At 45.3% G+C, this 15,677-nt stretch overlaps 1 protein-coding gene across 1 annotated transcript in view; it reads left to right on the plus strand.

Moving 5' to 3' along the window:
• ITSN1 (intersectin 1) overlaps nucleotides 1-15,677 on the plus strand; it is a 159,829-nt gene that overhangs the window by 98,509 nt on the left and 45,643 nt on the right. Inside the window, exons 20-23 of the mRNA XM_087818469.1 lie at nucleotides 7,490-7,737; nucleotides 9,454-9,613; nucleotides 12,930-13,135; nucleotides 13,871-13,953. Of these exons, the coding sequence (XP_087674595.1) occupies nucleotides 7,490-7,737; nucleotides 9,454-9,613; nucleotides 12,930-13,135; nucleotides 13,871-13,953 (697 nt within the window). The remainder of the gene's footprint in view (nucleotides 1-7,489; nucleotides 7,738-9,453; nucleotides 9,614-12,929; nucleotides 13,136-13,870; nucleotides 13,954-15,677) is intronic.

Raw genomic sequence — 15,677 nt, forward strand, 5'->3', positions numbered from 1 at the left:
CAGGACTCTGTCTTTGAAGGATAGATGGGTGTGGTACTGTTACTCATGCATTTGGGGTGCACCTCTGATCTGTGTAGAATGTATGATCTTTAATGGGCCAAAATATAAAGAAAGAACAGAAAATTCATTTCCTATCATTTTTTTGACAGCTTTTTCTCTAGTTGTGGGCTGGAAATAGGGGAGCCAAGGCCAAAGGGCCAGAATCCTGCTGAAATGTCAGTATCGAGTGTACTTACGTTCGTTCCAGCCTTTCCACAAACAGGATTTGAGTGCCTGGGCGCGTTGGGTGCTGGCCTTGCCCACTCTTCACAGGAAGAGCTGGTTCCCCTGAAGACGGCACCTCTCTGGACACGGGGGTGATGCCATGGCCGGCTACAGCTTCTCCACCTCCTCCTGCTTCCCTCACACTGCTCACCTTTGAAATATCATGCCTTTAAAGCAGATTAATTGTAAAAGATAAATACCATGCAATAGCAGGAATCTAAAAATTACGAAAGTATACAATGCGACCTCAGATAGGACCTCATTACAGAGTTGGCTTATTACACTGTATTTTAAAAAAAAAGCCTAATGTTTTTGAAATTGCATTTTGTTGCAACACATGGCGCAGAAAAGTAATGTTGTCTTCTTGAGATAAGGGAGTGTTACAAATGTTACGATAAGGAAACGTTACGGATGACCTGCATTTTAATGAGAAAATATTGCTAATTTTTTGAAACATAGTTTTTGACAACGGTACTGAGCCCTTTTCCTTAAATTGGCTAGTTGAATGGAGTTCAGGTACGTGTAAGAGTGAACATTTCATAAAAAGCCTGCTTTGCTTGCTTTCCTGGTGAGGTTCAAGGGGAAAAGGGAAGTGCTCTGACTGCCGGGGGTCTGCCTCTTAGCAAGCGTCTTGTTCCTTTAAGTCACTAATTCTGTGTTAGTACATATATCTTTGGGTGTTGTCATGGTAGTAAAGGTATGTTTGGAGTTTGTGAAGTATGTTGTGCTTACAGCGGGAAGGAGACAGGTGCGCAGGTCCTCGGACCCGGCTTCCTTTGCCAGGTGCCGGGGAAGACTTGCTTGAAGGCTCTGTATCCGGCGAGTTGTTTGGTCAAGTCTCTATTCAGGCTATTGACAACAAATAAGTTCAGAGTAGGTTAAACTTAAAAGATAAAATTCTAAAAATATTTTTTAAAGGTGAATGTTAGAATAATTTTATGGCTAAGAAATGCCTTTGTAAGTTAAAACCAGAAGCCATAAATGACAAAAATGGACAGATTTGACAGTATAAAAATTAAAACGTGTATATTACAAAATACATCAGAGACAAAAGGTTAATATCCATATTACATAAAGACACCAAAAAGTTAATATGAAAGAAACCCACAACTTAGAAAAGTTGGCAGAGGATATGTAGAGACAGTTACAGATGAAGAAAAGTAAATGAGTTAAAAAAATAAATGAAAAGATACTTCATTTCATTGGTGATCAGAAAATGCCAGTTAAAAAAAAATACAGCATTTTTCATCTCTCTACTGAGCAAGTTTAAATATTTTATTTATTTTTTTAATATATCTTTATTGATTTCAGAGAGAGGAAAGGAGATGGAGAGAGAGATAGAAACATCAATGATGAGAGTCATTGATCGGCTGCAGCCCGCAACCCGGGCATGTGCCCTGACCAGGAATCGAACCCCGATTGCCTGGATCCTAGGGCGACGCTCAACCGCTGAGCCACGCCCGGCCGGGCTCTACTGAGCAAGTTTAAAAGTTTGATACTGTTTAGCTTTGTCAGAGGATAGGAAAGGGGGTACAATATACATTGTCAGTGTGGTTATATGAATTGGCTAAGTCCTTTGGCAATACCTATTCAAATTTAAAATTCTCAAAAATTCTGGTATTCTCCCTCCTCTAGGCTGGTTTCTGGCATATGCCCAAATATATGTGTACCTGGATGTTCACTGCAGCGTGTTGGTAAAAGCAAAAAGGGAACAACCCAGTGTTGTTTATCAGGAGGGGAGTGGTTTAAGTAAATTACAATACAGCTAAACAATAAATACAGCATAATGAAGATGTTTAAAAAGTTATGTACGTCTATATATACAAATAAGCTTTCCAGTAAGAAAGCAGAGCAGTGTAGAGAGAGTAACTGAGTTTTGGTTAAACAAAAGATTGTGTACCTGTGAGTGTTTGTATATGTGCAGTTAACCATCTTGAAATACAGACATCAAACTGTTAACTGTGGTTGCCACTGGGCAGTGAGGAAGAGGCTTTTGGGTTTAATCTTATCTACTTGTATATTATTTTTATATTTATAAATGTATGAACATTTGTGCTTTTTAGTAAAACACTAAAAATAAATCCAGCTTCGACAGGTTTAATAAATAAAACACTAAAAATAAATAAAAACAGGATGTCCACCTGGGACTGGAATGGTGTTCGCTTTGCCCCAGACATTCCAGATACGTAGGGAAATGTAGGGAACGTGCAGTGTACCACTAGGCATGGTGCATTGGCTTGCGGAAGGGACAGGAGCAGTGTCTTCATTTTATGCTACAAAATGTAACATGACACCCCCCCCATGACATTCAGCTGTATTACCTTCCTGAGGTTAACAGTCAGTGCAAAAAAAGGGAAATTGACAGTTTTTTATTTCATGAAGTTTGCAGTTAAGAAACGTGAGCGTGAAAAATATGTAGTTAGAACATTACTGTAAGCTCTGGTTAAATAATTAGGAGTTCACTACTTCTGTGGGCACAGTAATCATCAGATTCTCGGATTGCTTAAACACCTTTGAAAAATAGCCAACTATGCCTGTTAGATTTTAGCAGTCTGACAGTGTTTCCTTTTTTAATGTAGGCAGTCTTGGAGGGGACTTTAGGAAAATATTTTGCCATTGAAAAAAACTTGACTATCAGCCCAGTTTTCCCCCAAAATACATTTTTTTGTGGTTAACAAAAATGAAAGTGCTATCACATACATAGTCTTATTCTAAATGTTGATAATACAAGGAAATATAAGGTGCTGTCTGCCATTCATGTTTGAAATCTTTTTTGAAAAACAGGGAGAAACCTATGGAAAAGCCAATGTGCAATGAAGTTAGCAATGAAGGCTCCCTAATCCTGCCAGGAATTTCAGAGGCCCAGGAATCCATGAGTTGATGTGCTCAGACTTCTGAAAGGAAGCTCCTTAGTGGAGTTTGACCTTAACCAAGGCATAGATACTTTGAAATCTGTGGCCTGTCTTCTAGTCTGCAGGTCCCCGCGTTTGAATAAGTGAAATTTCACATCTGTAACGTGTTGGAAGAGCATGAGAATTAGCTGAGGTTTATCTTAACACAGGCTGAGCATCTTGTTCAGCAGCTATAGATGGCGCAGGGCCAGGTCCATCACAACTGCTCAGGGAGCTTAGAAACAGAACCATTCCAGGGCTCACCCCCAGAGACTATGACTCCACACACAGGGTTAGAGTCCTCTCCGGGTGATTCTCTTAGGGAGGTACTTTAGGAATTACCCATCTAACCACTGATAAAACCAGATCTCTTTCTTGTCAGGACTAGTCCTAGATTATTTCTGGACGATACCTCTTCGTGAAATAGCCCGAAAAGGAGGCTTCTTCAGCAGGTGTCAGCCATCAACATTCTCTAGATTGTCTGTGTTCTAACTTAGTATTTCTCTCAAAATAGTTTAAACTCATGTCTGCCTTTTCTTCTCTTGATGGAAAATTTGTCTTAAAATGTAGTCAGTACCTTTTCTTTCCTGCTTTCCTTAGATTTTCACAAACCTAACATCTGAGCAAAGCTTATTTAGTAATGATTAGTCCTAGCATCAAGGCTGTTTGGGGATCAGTGCACGCGTGTGGTTCCCGGGGTGGCCAGTCCACTCGGTGCCTGCTTTGCGGTGAAGTTTTGCTGGCCCACAGCCAGGTCACTCGTGTGCATATCGCCACCAGCTGCCTTTGTGCTGCCCTGGCAGAGCTGAGTAATTGCGACAGTCAGAGGAAAGATTTGCCAACCTCCAGATTTGAGCTTCAGAAAACAGTTATAATGTCCTCACCCAGCAGTTTTGAGGGAAGCTGTAAACTTCCATGTGCAAATTCACGAAACACGGGCTGTTCCCCGACTCTTCAGCTCTTCCTGGCTCAGGAGCTGGTCTGAGTCTGTCCGCACTCTAAACCCGTCTGCTGCTCCTGGTCTTTGTCATGCCTGCGAGGGGAGGGCATTTCTGTTTCCCTCCTTTGTGACAAAGTCAGTGGTTCCAGAGATGTTAATGCTGCTTACTGCTGACATGGCAGCCAGGAAGCATGGAAACATTGGGCTCCAGCCACGTGTGCTTGAACCTGACTGCTGGCGTATGCGTCCTCCAGTGTACAGTGTGTAATTACTAGCAGCTTCTAGATCTGTAACCTCTTCCCAGGCATGTGGGCAGTATCTGGGGTTCATACTTCCCACTTGATGCTCCAGTATAATGATCCCAAATGCTTTGAGGTGATACAGGGGGTGCTGGTTAAATGAAACTGTGTTAAGACCACCATGTTAATCTTTCAGATCCCCCTGATTTACGGCCACCAGTAGATGAATCTACTTTCTCTATGAAGAAATACGCCTTACGGCAGCCACATTACAGAGTATGCCTAGCTTTTCTTGTTCTGTCCTAATCTTACATAATGTTTTCCATAACTGGATTGGCACTTGGGTAGTTTCCCAAGTCCAGGAAGAAATGTTTCTCATTTTCATATGAGAACCTCTGTGCTTTCTCCAAGTGGTTCATTTGACTTAATGTGAAGAATGAATTTTATTATAGTCTCTGAACCTTAAAATTAAAATTAACCATTCATAAAAATTAGTGGATTCCTATAAGACTAAATCAGACTGATTTGGTCAGAGTTGACCAGTGAATTCCCTTGGTTAAAAGTGAAATAAATGCCTTGAAGGGTGGGATAAGCTTCTGTTTGCACAGATGGGGCAGCCTCTCCCCTTCTCAGCATTCACAGCCCTTTTTAGGGGGGGCGCTCTCTGTCCTGGAGGGACAGGGCTGGGTGTGATCAGTTAACTAGGGTGAAGCTAGGCCTGCCCACTGTGTGGGACATTCCCTGGGCCTTCGGATTCAGTTACAGATGGGTGGGCAAGAAATCTGTTACCCAGAGCAGACCCCGTGTCCCAGGGGATCGTAAGGTCTCATTCATGCAGCCCACATTCCAGGAGTCCAGCTTGTACAGAGCAGCAGGCGTTCCAGGCAGGCCGTGACCAGGGACTGAGTTCCAGGCCCTGAAATTCCTACTGGCCAGAGGCAAACCAGAGGTTCCTACCAGGCAGGTCTCTATGGCAGGGAGCTCCCATATGGAGAACCAGGGATTGTTACTAAAGGGAGCGTCAGGTGGAGACCAAGCTTTTAGAGTGAGCAGAGGCCTGGAGAAGGGGACCGCATTGCAGAGCCTGGACAGTAGGAGATGGTGCTTCAAAATGTCTATCACTGAACACTGGTCACATGCCAGGCAGTGCTCTGAATATCGACCAGTCCTCAACAACCGCAACACACAGGCACTGTTATTGTCCCTGTGTGCAGGTGAAGCTGAGGCAGCAGGAGATTTAACTTGCCCAGAGTCACCCAGCTAATGAACTGTAGGACGGGTATTCAGGTTGGGCGGTTGAACTGCCAGGCTCTACCCTCTGTCAGCCCACTTCCCAGTCCTGAGGCTGCGACCATGTGGCTCCCGCTCCCGACTGCCTCCTGCCTGATACCCCCTTTGGTCCTAGAATGAATGGAGGGACTGGAGCTTGACTGTTGAACCTCCTGAGATGTAGGGAGACCCTGGCACAAGGTGGCCTCCAAACAGCTCTGTTTCCATAGCAAAGCAGCTGCAAAGTTAGAATGTGTCATAATATCCCCAATAAATATAAACGAGGAAGGAAAGGCATGTAGACATTTGAGTTTGGTGTAAAATAAGATCCAAGTGGGGAAAATGTCATCTAAAAGCTTCTTTTAGAGACACAGTTGGGGCTACCAGAAAATGGAAAATTAGAACAAAACTGTGGGGGAGTTGAATGAAAAGTGGCCCATGTGTCTGCATCTGATTCAGTGTTAGCAAGAAAGGCAGGGCTGCAAAGCAAAACAGAGCCTTGGAAGCCGCGTTGCACTTATCTCAGGGAACTGCTGTAGGGAGAGTCCTCAGCTTCAGACGTTGCTTTTAGCAGTGACGACAAGGGTTCCCTCAGCCGGGGCAGCAGGCAAACAGGCATTCCCTCCATACCGAATATTTTGTAAATACAGTAACAAGTAGTAAGCTGAGTATTCCACTTTCTCCACCCCATCCCAGACATCTTCTAACGCAAGTAAGCGAATGACTATTACACCTTATTACTCTACACAGAATGCAGATAGATGGTTGGTTCCATAGTTGTTTTGCTTTTGTTTGTTTGTTTACTGAATATTTGAATGGATTAGAAAACTGGTATTTTTGCCAGGTTTTCCAAAATCCTTGTTAAGACCCTGCCTACTCATTTCTGTGATTTCTAAAACGTAACATTAATGTCCAGTGACATGTTAAGTGTATCACCTCCTCAAGGAGTAGTGTGTTAGGGATTCAAAATAAGATCGGGTCTCTGATAGGCCCTTACTTGACTTACAGTAATCAACATGATTTTCTAACAGTGAGTGTAATTGTCCTCCCAAATCATTCTGTTGCTCATAAAATAGTGGGGTGACTTGTAAAAATAAGGGAATCATTCTGCTGGTTTCGCATAATCCTGTTGAGTCAAAATTGAAGTACTGTATGTGCAGACAGTGGAGGCACTTGGTGTAATAAGTAGCCTCTGAAATTTTTAAATAGCAAAATTTTTTATTTTCACTGGCATTTCGTGAATATTAAAGTTGAATTTGTACAAAAGAAAACTATGGGAGCTTAATAAAAGTTGATTGTCGCTATAAATAATTAATTCCTTAATGTTCTCATCATGTACCTGTGCAGCTTTTCAACAGCTAAGCAGCAATTGGCTTTGCTTCCCATGGGAACTGCTGAAGGCTGTGTTTTCTCTTTCTTGTCCCTGCGCTGAGGAGCCCTAGTTATTAGAGATTTGTAGAGTACTAAGTTTACATGGATTGCACTCTTTGCTTTCTGCTTTAAATAATCACCTGTTGCATTATTTGTAATAATAATTAGCTGACTTCCTGAGTGATGAAGTGTGTCAGATCACATTCCAATTCCAAATACCTCTAAAATACAAACTGTGGGCACTAGGACTTCAGCGTGTTTTGTCTGAACTGTTATTAGAAAAAGGGGGAAAAGCTAAAACAGCACCAAGGGTAAGACCTTGACTGCTAGCACTTCCTATTGCCCACAGCCAGGGCTCAGAGACCGTGTCTGCAGACTCTGGTGCAGGCTGAGATGCAGAGCCGGCTGTGCTGATCAGTGTCACTCTGCCAGGCCCGGGCTGTGTTCTGCGGCGTGTCTGGTGTCTATGGGCTGGTTCCGTCCCACTTGAGTTCAACCCTATGGCTCTCCTGCAGGTGGACGAAAGCCAAACTGGAGAACCTGGATGGCTCAGAGGAGAGCTGAAAGGCAAGACGGGGTGGTTTCCTGCAAACTACGCAGAGAAAATACCAGAAAACGAGGTTCCTGCCCCCATCAAACCAGCCACAGACCTTACCTCCACCCCCGCACCCAAGCTGGCTGTGCGGGAGACGCCTGCTCCTCCGGCAGTGACCACAGCTGAGCCCTCCGTGACCCCCAACAACTGGGCTGACTTCAGCTCCACGTATGTGTAGCTGTGCTATTGCTGATGACCTTTGAAATCCCCGCCTAGTGACCTTTTCCTTTAGGTTGTCATAGTTTGGGTCTGTGCTCACATAGGCACAGACTCCCTTTCGTCTCCACTTTCTCTGACTAGTCTACGGGCCAGAGGTGGCTCTGTTCTTGGAACGGGGTCTGAGTATATCATGGCTTCACAAGGACTGCCTGGTGCAGAGTGAGGCCCGTTCTCTTGTCCGACCATCTCCTCTGGATCTCATTCCTGTGGGAGAAGTGGAGAAATTCAGTTTCCTGCAGTCTCTCTCATCCACGCCAGTCAGCAAGTATGCAGTCCTTTCCTGCATGGAAATAGCCCCTGTTGGCCGGACAGAAACAGAAATCTACTTCAGTCATGTGACTGGGAGTAGGACAGAGAGCTGTTTCCTTTACAGCTGTCCTCTCCTCAGTCTCACACCAGTGCACAGAGAGGAGAGCTATGTACCCGTGGTCTTCAGGAAATGGTGTTAAAAACAGGTATCAGCGGAGGTTGGAACGATGGCTGAAGCCACTGTCCACACTTCTGGTTACAGGACCGTGGTTGAGACATGCAGTTGTTTAAAAATACCCTACGCCAGCATTCAGGTACAGGTGATTTGAATAAGTGAGGTTTTTCCCAAGTCTCATCATTTTTCAGAAGACACAAATTGAAGACAAGGAGTCAAATGCTGGAGAAAGATCAGAGGAAAGGGGAGTGATGACCAAAGGTGGAAGGAAGTGCAGGGAAGGGTGTGAGGAATAGCAAGTGTTTCCCACTTAGGTTTTCATGTAAGAGGTTGAGCGTCCTAAACAAGGTCCACCTTGTCTAATCTCTGCTTAAAAGCAGCCTTCCGTTGGTGTGAGTCGAAGTTGAAACTCTCCCTTCCTTTCTTGATCTGGACTGAGAAGTGCTGACTTTAAACTAATGCGCAAGCTAAAATAGAAGATAAATACTGTGCTTTCCAGAGCCCTGTTTGGCTGTGGATCCAGGCAGTGTGACTCTTCCTCATTAAATGTTGCTGTGCAGTCCCTGCTATAATTACTGGTATCTTATTTTCCAGCCCCCAAGTCAGGACGTGCAGTCCAGCAAAGGAATTGTCTTGATTTTCAACTGTTTTTATGTCTTATAAAGATTTAAAAAGTAAATTGCACATAGATCTACACTCACACAGATGTAGTTATTTATAATTTTACCAAATTGAAAGTGTCCCGGAGATCAGGACAGCTGGTGTCCAGGTGCTTGTGGTGTGATGGATGGGACTGAGAAATGGTGTTAAGGTGCACTAGCTACCAAGCCAGCACGTTTTCATAATGTTTTTGCTGGAAAGGGAGAGTTGGCAGCAAAGGGAGAGCTTGCTGCTGTTGTTACAAGTGACAGTAGTTCAGGGGAGGATGTTTCTCTGGTGCTCTAGTGTTAGAGTATTTTCCCATCCAGTATTTCATGTGACCCCCTCAACCAACCTCAGTGGCAGAATAATGTTCCCATTTTATCAGTGAGGATGTCAAGGTGCAGAGAAACTACCATAATTTGCCTGAGGTTTGTTGCCAGTGTATGGAGCTCAGACAGACCCAAGTCCAGTGCTCTTTCCTCCCCTCCGCATTCTTGAACTTGAGAAAGCCTGTCCCTGTCTTGGGTTTGTGTTCACTGCAGGGAAAGTTGGTGCATTAGGAAGTACCTGCTACTCATGGTGGCATCTTCTCCTTCCAGGTGGCCCAGCAGCACAAACGAAAAACCAGAAACAGATAACTGGGATGCCTGGGCAGCCCAGCCCTCCCTCACTGTTCCCAGTGCCGGCCAGTTACGGCAGAGGTCGGCTTTCACTCCAGCCACAGCCACGGGCTCCTCCCCGTCTCCTGTCTTAGGCCAGGTAAAGCAGTCAGTGGGTGTGTGGGGATCGACAAGTTCAGCAGATGCTGCGGACGGTGTCATGTCGACGTCAGCCTCGTTAAATGCATCTGGGTCAACTGGCGTCTGGGTCAGCTGGCGTCCCGTCCTGTCTTCCTGGCCACCTTTCGGGAACCCAAGTCTGTGTGGGTAGTGAGGGAGGGGAAACCTTCCTGCCTGGCTCGGTCAGGGGAGCGGCACTTAGGAAGCAGCATTTGAACAGTGGGTAGATCTTATAGGAAATGGCAAGGGCTGGACACCGAACAGAAAAGACCACGAGCAGAGGCTTTAGGATCAACAGCAGAGTGTGTTTAGGGAAAATCACGGGTCAGTCCATTTGCTAGACCACTGAGTGTTTAATTGGAAACCGTGCTGACGGCAGGTTCATGGGAGGCTCTTCAGTGCCCTATGATGAAAGAGTGATTTCAGAAAGGACAGAGGTGGCTTTTCTGAATATTTCTATTTTTATTTAATACAGTAAAGATAGAGGAACAAAATTTCTCTAAACAGTTCATCAGATCAAAGGAGCAAATGGCCGTCTGGCAGGCACAAGGGGTCAGGGACAGTTTCTGGTCTGGGAACAACCAGATTGAATGTGGGCTCTGGGCAGATTGCTGTGGAGGACATGGGGACAGCACCACCAGTTACAGTGGACAGAGGCACAACACCCGTGGGATCAACAAGGAAAGGAAAGAGGTCTGGGATTGAGAAGAGATTTGACCTTAAACGAGGAAGGCAGGAAGAGAAATTGACAGAGGGAGGAGTTGGGTGTTAGACGTGTTAAGTTCAGGGCGAAGGTGGGACACCCCAGCTGGAATGTAGGCCAGATCTGAGGACACGTGAGACCTTCGGAGGAGAGGAGTGTAGGAGAAGATGGAAAGTAACTATGTGTGCTGAGCTGGAAGAAGAGGAGCCCTAACAGTGCCCCTTTTCTTTGCATCCGTCCCAGCTGTGCAGTCAGCACGTGTGTGTATGGCTCTCAGTCGTGGTTACCCAATGGAGGGGGGCTGTTTCCAGAGAGGGGTGATGGTGCCCACATCAATGAAGGTTGTGGCCATTCTCTATGGCAGGCAGGACGTGTTTGTGACTTGGGACAGAGCAGGATAAACCTGGCCGCAGAGGGTCAAGACACGAATGGTTTGGTGAGAAAGGGGGACAGTTAGTGAAGAGAAGGACATGATTGGGGTCTGTGGGAACACATTAGGGAGGGAGCCAGGATTTGCTTTCTGGGAGAGGGAAGGTAGAGAAGTTGGAGAAAGATCAGGAGAGGAAGAAGTGGAGGGTGTGCTCCTGGCAGCAGTCTTGGGAGGGGACCTGAGTGCTGCAGAGGACATGCAGTAGGGATTCGGCGAAGAGGGGTGAGGAGCTACTGGGCTGAGCTGCACCCGAACCGGTATGTGGTCACCCATTGGTCAGCCTTCTCCAGCAATGCTTCACAGTTTGGGGCCAGAAATAACAGTATTAAAGTCCGCTGCTATTGTATGATTACTCTGTCTCAGCAACACTATGGGTGGAAGATCTTACTAGACACCCTTTTAAAGAAAGTACCTCGGTTTCATAGATGTGGATACTGAGGCCTGGAGAGATTAAATAATTGCCGTGGTCACAAAATTAGTGACAGACTTGGAATTTAAATTGAGTCCATGTTCTGCCCGAGGCCTGGCTGGGTTCTTCAGGTGTATCCATGTCGGAGGACAGGGTCGGCCCAGGGAAGACCTGTCAGGTGTGAGATGGACAGGGTTGGCCCAGGGAAGACCTGTCCGATGTGAGATGGACTAGACAGGGTGGGCCCAGGGAGACCTGTCAGGTGAGAGGTCCTGAAACACCCTCAGGGCATAGTTGAAATGCTGACCTGGAGTCCATTCGTGGTAGAGAAGTAACAGGAGTAGCCAATGGGATCAGACAGCACAGATCTGCGAGAGCCACGGCTGTGAGGGCTCAAGGTCCCTGAGAGTGTGGGGAGGGAAGTAGGGAAAGAACAGGTGCTTCTGTGGGTGTTGGAAGTTCAGAGAAAGCACCTCCGATCCGAGGATATAAAGGAGTGCAGTTGACATGGAAACAGGTGTACGAAAGTGAGACCCCCATGAGGATCAGGCTGTAACCACTATCCCCACGGTGCTGAGATGATCTGCCTGTCATGGACCCTCCGCATATCAGACGTAATCATGATTAAACGTCAGTGTGAAGGTATCTTTGAAGGCAGGCAGACTGTTCTGAATGAACCTCTGGGCATCATCCTGTTCCTGTCCGTTTATGTAGCGTGTAATTGAACCTGACATGGCATTTTATAGTTGTGTTGCAAGATATTATAATGGTTCTGTGTTACGGTTTTAAAAAGGTAATAAATGCCTCACCCTGCCTTTCCAGCCTCCGCTCCTCCTCCAGTCCTCCATGAAATAGGCTGCTTGCGCCCCCGAACGGTGCTCCTCTTCCCGGACCCTTTGCAGAGCTCCACCCCACGGCCTTCCTCTGCTCTGTGCCCTCGGCCTACAGTGCCCGTCCTCCGAAGCCCTAGCTATCAAGTCCTTGTGCTTCAAGGCCCGGCTGCCTGCCCTGTGACACTGTCCCCGTTACCCTCAGGCAGAGCCCATCCCTCTCTCCTCCCTGTCCCCACAGTGACTCATGGGCCCCTGTAGCTCAGTTCACCTGCCCGGTGCTATTCACAGCTGTTTGCATCTCTTCCTCATTATTTCTGACTTCTTTGCTAAGAAGACCACACACTGTCCCTTTTTATCATTCGTTACTGTTAATAAAGAGTTTACCCCGAGTTATTTTGGGGAGGCAGAGTTGGCATTTTATTCATGCTTGTAACCTCCTAATGTCTTGCAGAGGGATGTCCAATCAATGGTGATTACATGGATTCAGGCTAGACAAGCCCGCAGGGTCCAGTGAAGGCACCTAAGCGAAGGTGTCAGTCACTCACCCCTGGGGGTTTTTAAGGTTTCTGCTCCAGTGTTCACCTTCCATGTCAGACTGGAAATGGGGTGGGGGTGCCCCAGGCAACTAGAGAGTTAAAATAGAACCAGGATGTAAAAGCCACATGGACATGTGCAGCAGAGTAAATGTGACCTGGCTCATTTAGATGGAGAGTTCTAGATGGCCAGGCAGTGGCTTTGGGAATGACCCACAGGTCTCACCACACTTGAAAATAAACAGTTCCAGAGAAACTGAAGCCTCTGTAACTCTGGGGCCCTCATGCTGTGTGCAGGATGTGCTCACTGGAGATGAGCCCCAGTGCCCATGTGGCCCGCGCTGCAGCAGATCTCACAGTAACAAGCCCTTTCTGTTGTTTGTCACAGGGTGAGAAAGTGGAGGGGCTGCAGGCGCAAGCCCTGTACCCTTGGAGAGCCAAGAAAGACAACCATTTGAATTTTAACAAAAATGATGTCATCACTGTCTTGGAACAGCAAGACATGTGGTGGTTTGGAGAAGTCCAAGGTCAGAAGGGTTGGTTCCCCAAGTCTTACGTGAAACTCATTTCAGGGCCCATAAGGAAATCCACAAGGTATTTCTGTGTTTATGTGCTTCTATTAGATGAAAACAATGTTAGATGTTCAGTTATTGTTTGTTTGCATAGTTTGAGTTCTCCTGGATCTTTTAATTGTAGAAGGGAGGGGACATGTGAACACGCAGGCGGCCTCTTACAAATAAACGCTCATGTTTTCTCCCTTTGGGGAAAATCCTGTGAGTCTTGTGTTTCATTAACTTCACAAGAGGGATTCTCTCTGAGAGCTGGGACGTTCATGTGGATTTGTTGGTGGTTATGCCTCTCTTCTCACGCTTAGTACCCAGTACTGTCCCAGATATGCACGAATACTTAGAAGCCCAAAGCTGTTGGGGAAATAATTGGAAGAATGAATTGCCTTTTTCATTAGGAACCTTATCGTGAGGAACCTTAACGAGGTTGTTGTCTAAATCATTCCAACCTTAAAGGTGTTCAAAACAAATTGTGAGCTTTAAGAAGGGAAAAATACCAAAAATACTGGCGGGGCATCTGTCAGTCATGCTCTGAAATAGACCAGCACGCTGGCTGTGTGCATCACAGCAAGGGGCTGAGAAACGAGACTGTGGGCTTGAGAACCAAGCCCGAGCGCCTACCGCGTGTCCTAACAATGCATCGATTTCAGCTGTAGACTGTTCAGAGTTTTCAGCGTTAAACAGTTTAAAAAAGGAAATCAATTTCATTTGTACTATTTTCTGTGAAGATAAAAATTGAAATGCTTTCCCCTCCCTCTTTCAGCATTGACTCGGGCTCTTCAGAAAGCCCCGTGAGTCTAAAGAGAGGAGCTTCCCCAGCAGCAAAGCCAGCCGTTTCTGGAGAAGGTAAGAACCCGACTCTAATTGTGACCTTTAGGGGCTGAGGAAACTATATAGTACCACAGCCATGTTTGAACAGGAGTGGATTTCACTTTAAACTAGATTGCATTGATTTATGTTTAGTATATTAAACTCTCAGGTAAAATGAAGGTATAGCTCTTTACAAAATCAAAACACTTCGTGGAGACTTTTAAAATACTATCAGATACATTGATCATAAAATCTGAGTCTCCTCGTTATATTTATGATGAACCCTTTGACTTTTGAAAGAGGTCCATCAGAGTCACTGAGGGTCCAGTGTCCTGAGCACCTCAGTACCTAAATTGTAGACATGGCTGTTCTCTGACTTGGATGAGGGTGTTGTTTTGAAACCGTATCTCACAAGCCAGTAAAGCTGTCCCAGCGACACCAGCATCACCTGTACTCCCCCAAATGGAAGAGAAGTTCAGTTTCCAGGTTCCACGGAAATAACCACACCAGATTATTTAGGCCTAAAAATTCATTTTTAGTGTTTATTACACAAACAATCAATTGCTTTACTTCCTGGTCTTTGATTCATGACCTAGCCCTAAGGGTTGGATAGTCCGATGTAGGATGTGGACCTAAAAATGAACAAAACCCACATTATTCAGGCTGTAATGGAAAAATCTCATGTGTTTTCTACATAGCCACTGTCATAGTACTAATTGAAGACAGGCTCCCACATCCAGATCCGAACATGCTCACAGCTAACAAATGGCTACCCAACTGTATAGTAATTTTCTTGGGTTCCTGGAGTAAATTTTATGAGGATTGAGTGTTTTGTGTAGTTTGTGTGCCACCATGAGATTGTTGTGTTCCTTAGAAGCTTTGCCTTATGAAAAATAAAGTTATTAAAACAATTGTTTCCACAGAGACAGTAAGGATTAAGGTTGAATGATATTTCAGATTCATAGTAACAAGGTTACTTTCTCAAGAGGAATTTTAGAAGTAAAATTTTTTAATTTATAGGCATAGTTATAAAACCTGATCATCACTAAACCAAGCCAGCGTTTTGTTGCATCCATTTTTTGCTGTTACCACCAAAACAATCATCAGCATAGTTCTCTTTACACATTGTTACCATCCTAATGATTTTTGTCTGCTGTCAGGAGAACAGGGCAGAAGGCTCTTTTAAACACCCCCAAATTCAGTGAGTTTTACTCAGTTAAGTCTCACCGGGTGCCCAGGCTCATACCTCAGCTCCCTTACTTGGTAACCTGATAATTGTGGTCAGACCCTACCTTCCTCAGCTGTGGGGTGGACATAATGACCACCCTGTGAATTAGGAAGTTATTACAAAGATTATGAGATAATACGTTGTGAGGTTTTAGAATAAAGGGCCATAAATGTCCACTGCTCTCAGTTCCTTTTGCTTCATTTCCTGGTGATGCTGGAGCTGCTTCAGGAGCCCTGTGGAGGACATCGGGTTGTTTGAAACCTACCAAGGCCTCAGTGAACAGGTCACAGGTGAACCACACGCATCCGAAAGCTGGGCAACAGCAGAGTTCAGTTCTAATCTCGGTGACATTTATTTCATCCATTTGAAATGATTATCAGACACGTGAGGAAAGAGCACTGGTACCTCAATGGTGTGGGAGGACACTGGCTTCTGAGATTCTGAGAAAAGCTGTTTACAAATATTAATGAGCTGCTTATTAGTACTGCATTAAACATAATCAAATTTAAAGTCAACCAGGAGCCAGATTAAA

Source organism: Miniopterus natalensis, chromosome 6 (assembly GCF_054644295.1).
Source record: "Miniopterus natalensis isolate mMinNat1 chromosome 6, mMinNat1.hap1, whole genome shotgun sequence".
Classification (NCBI taxonomy): domain Eukaryota; kingdom Metazoa; phylum Chordata; class Mammalia; order Chiroptera; family Miniopteridae; genus Miniopterus; species Miniopterus natalensis.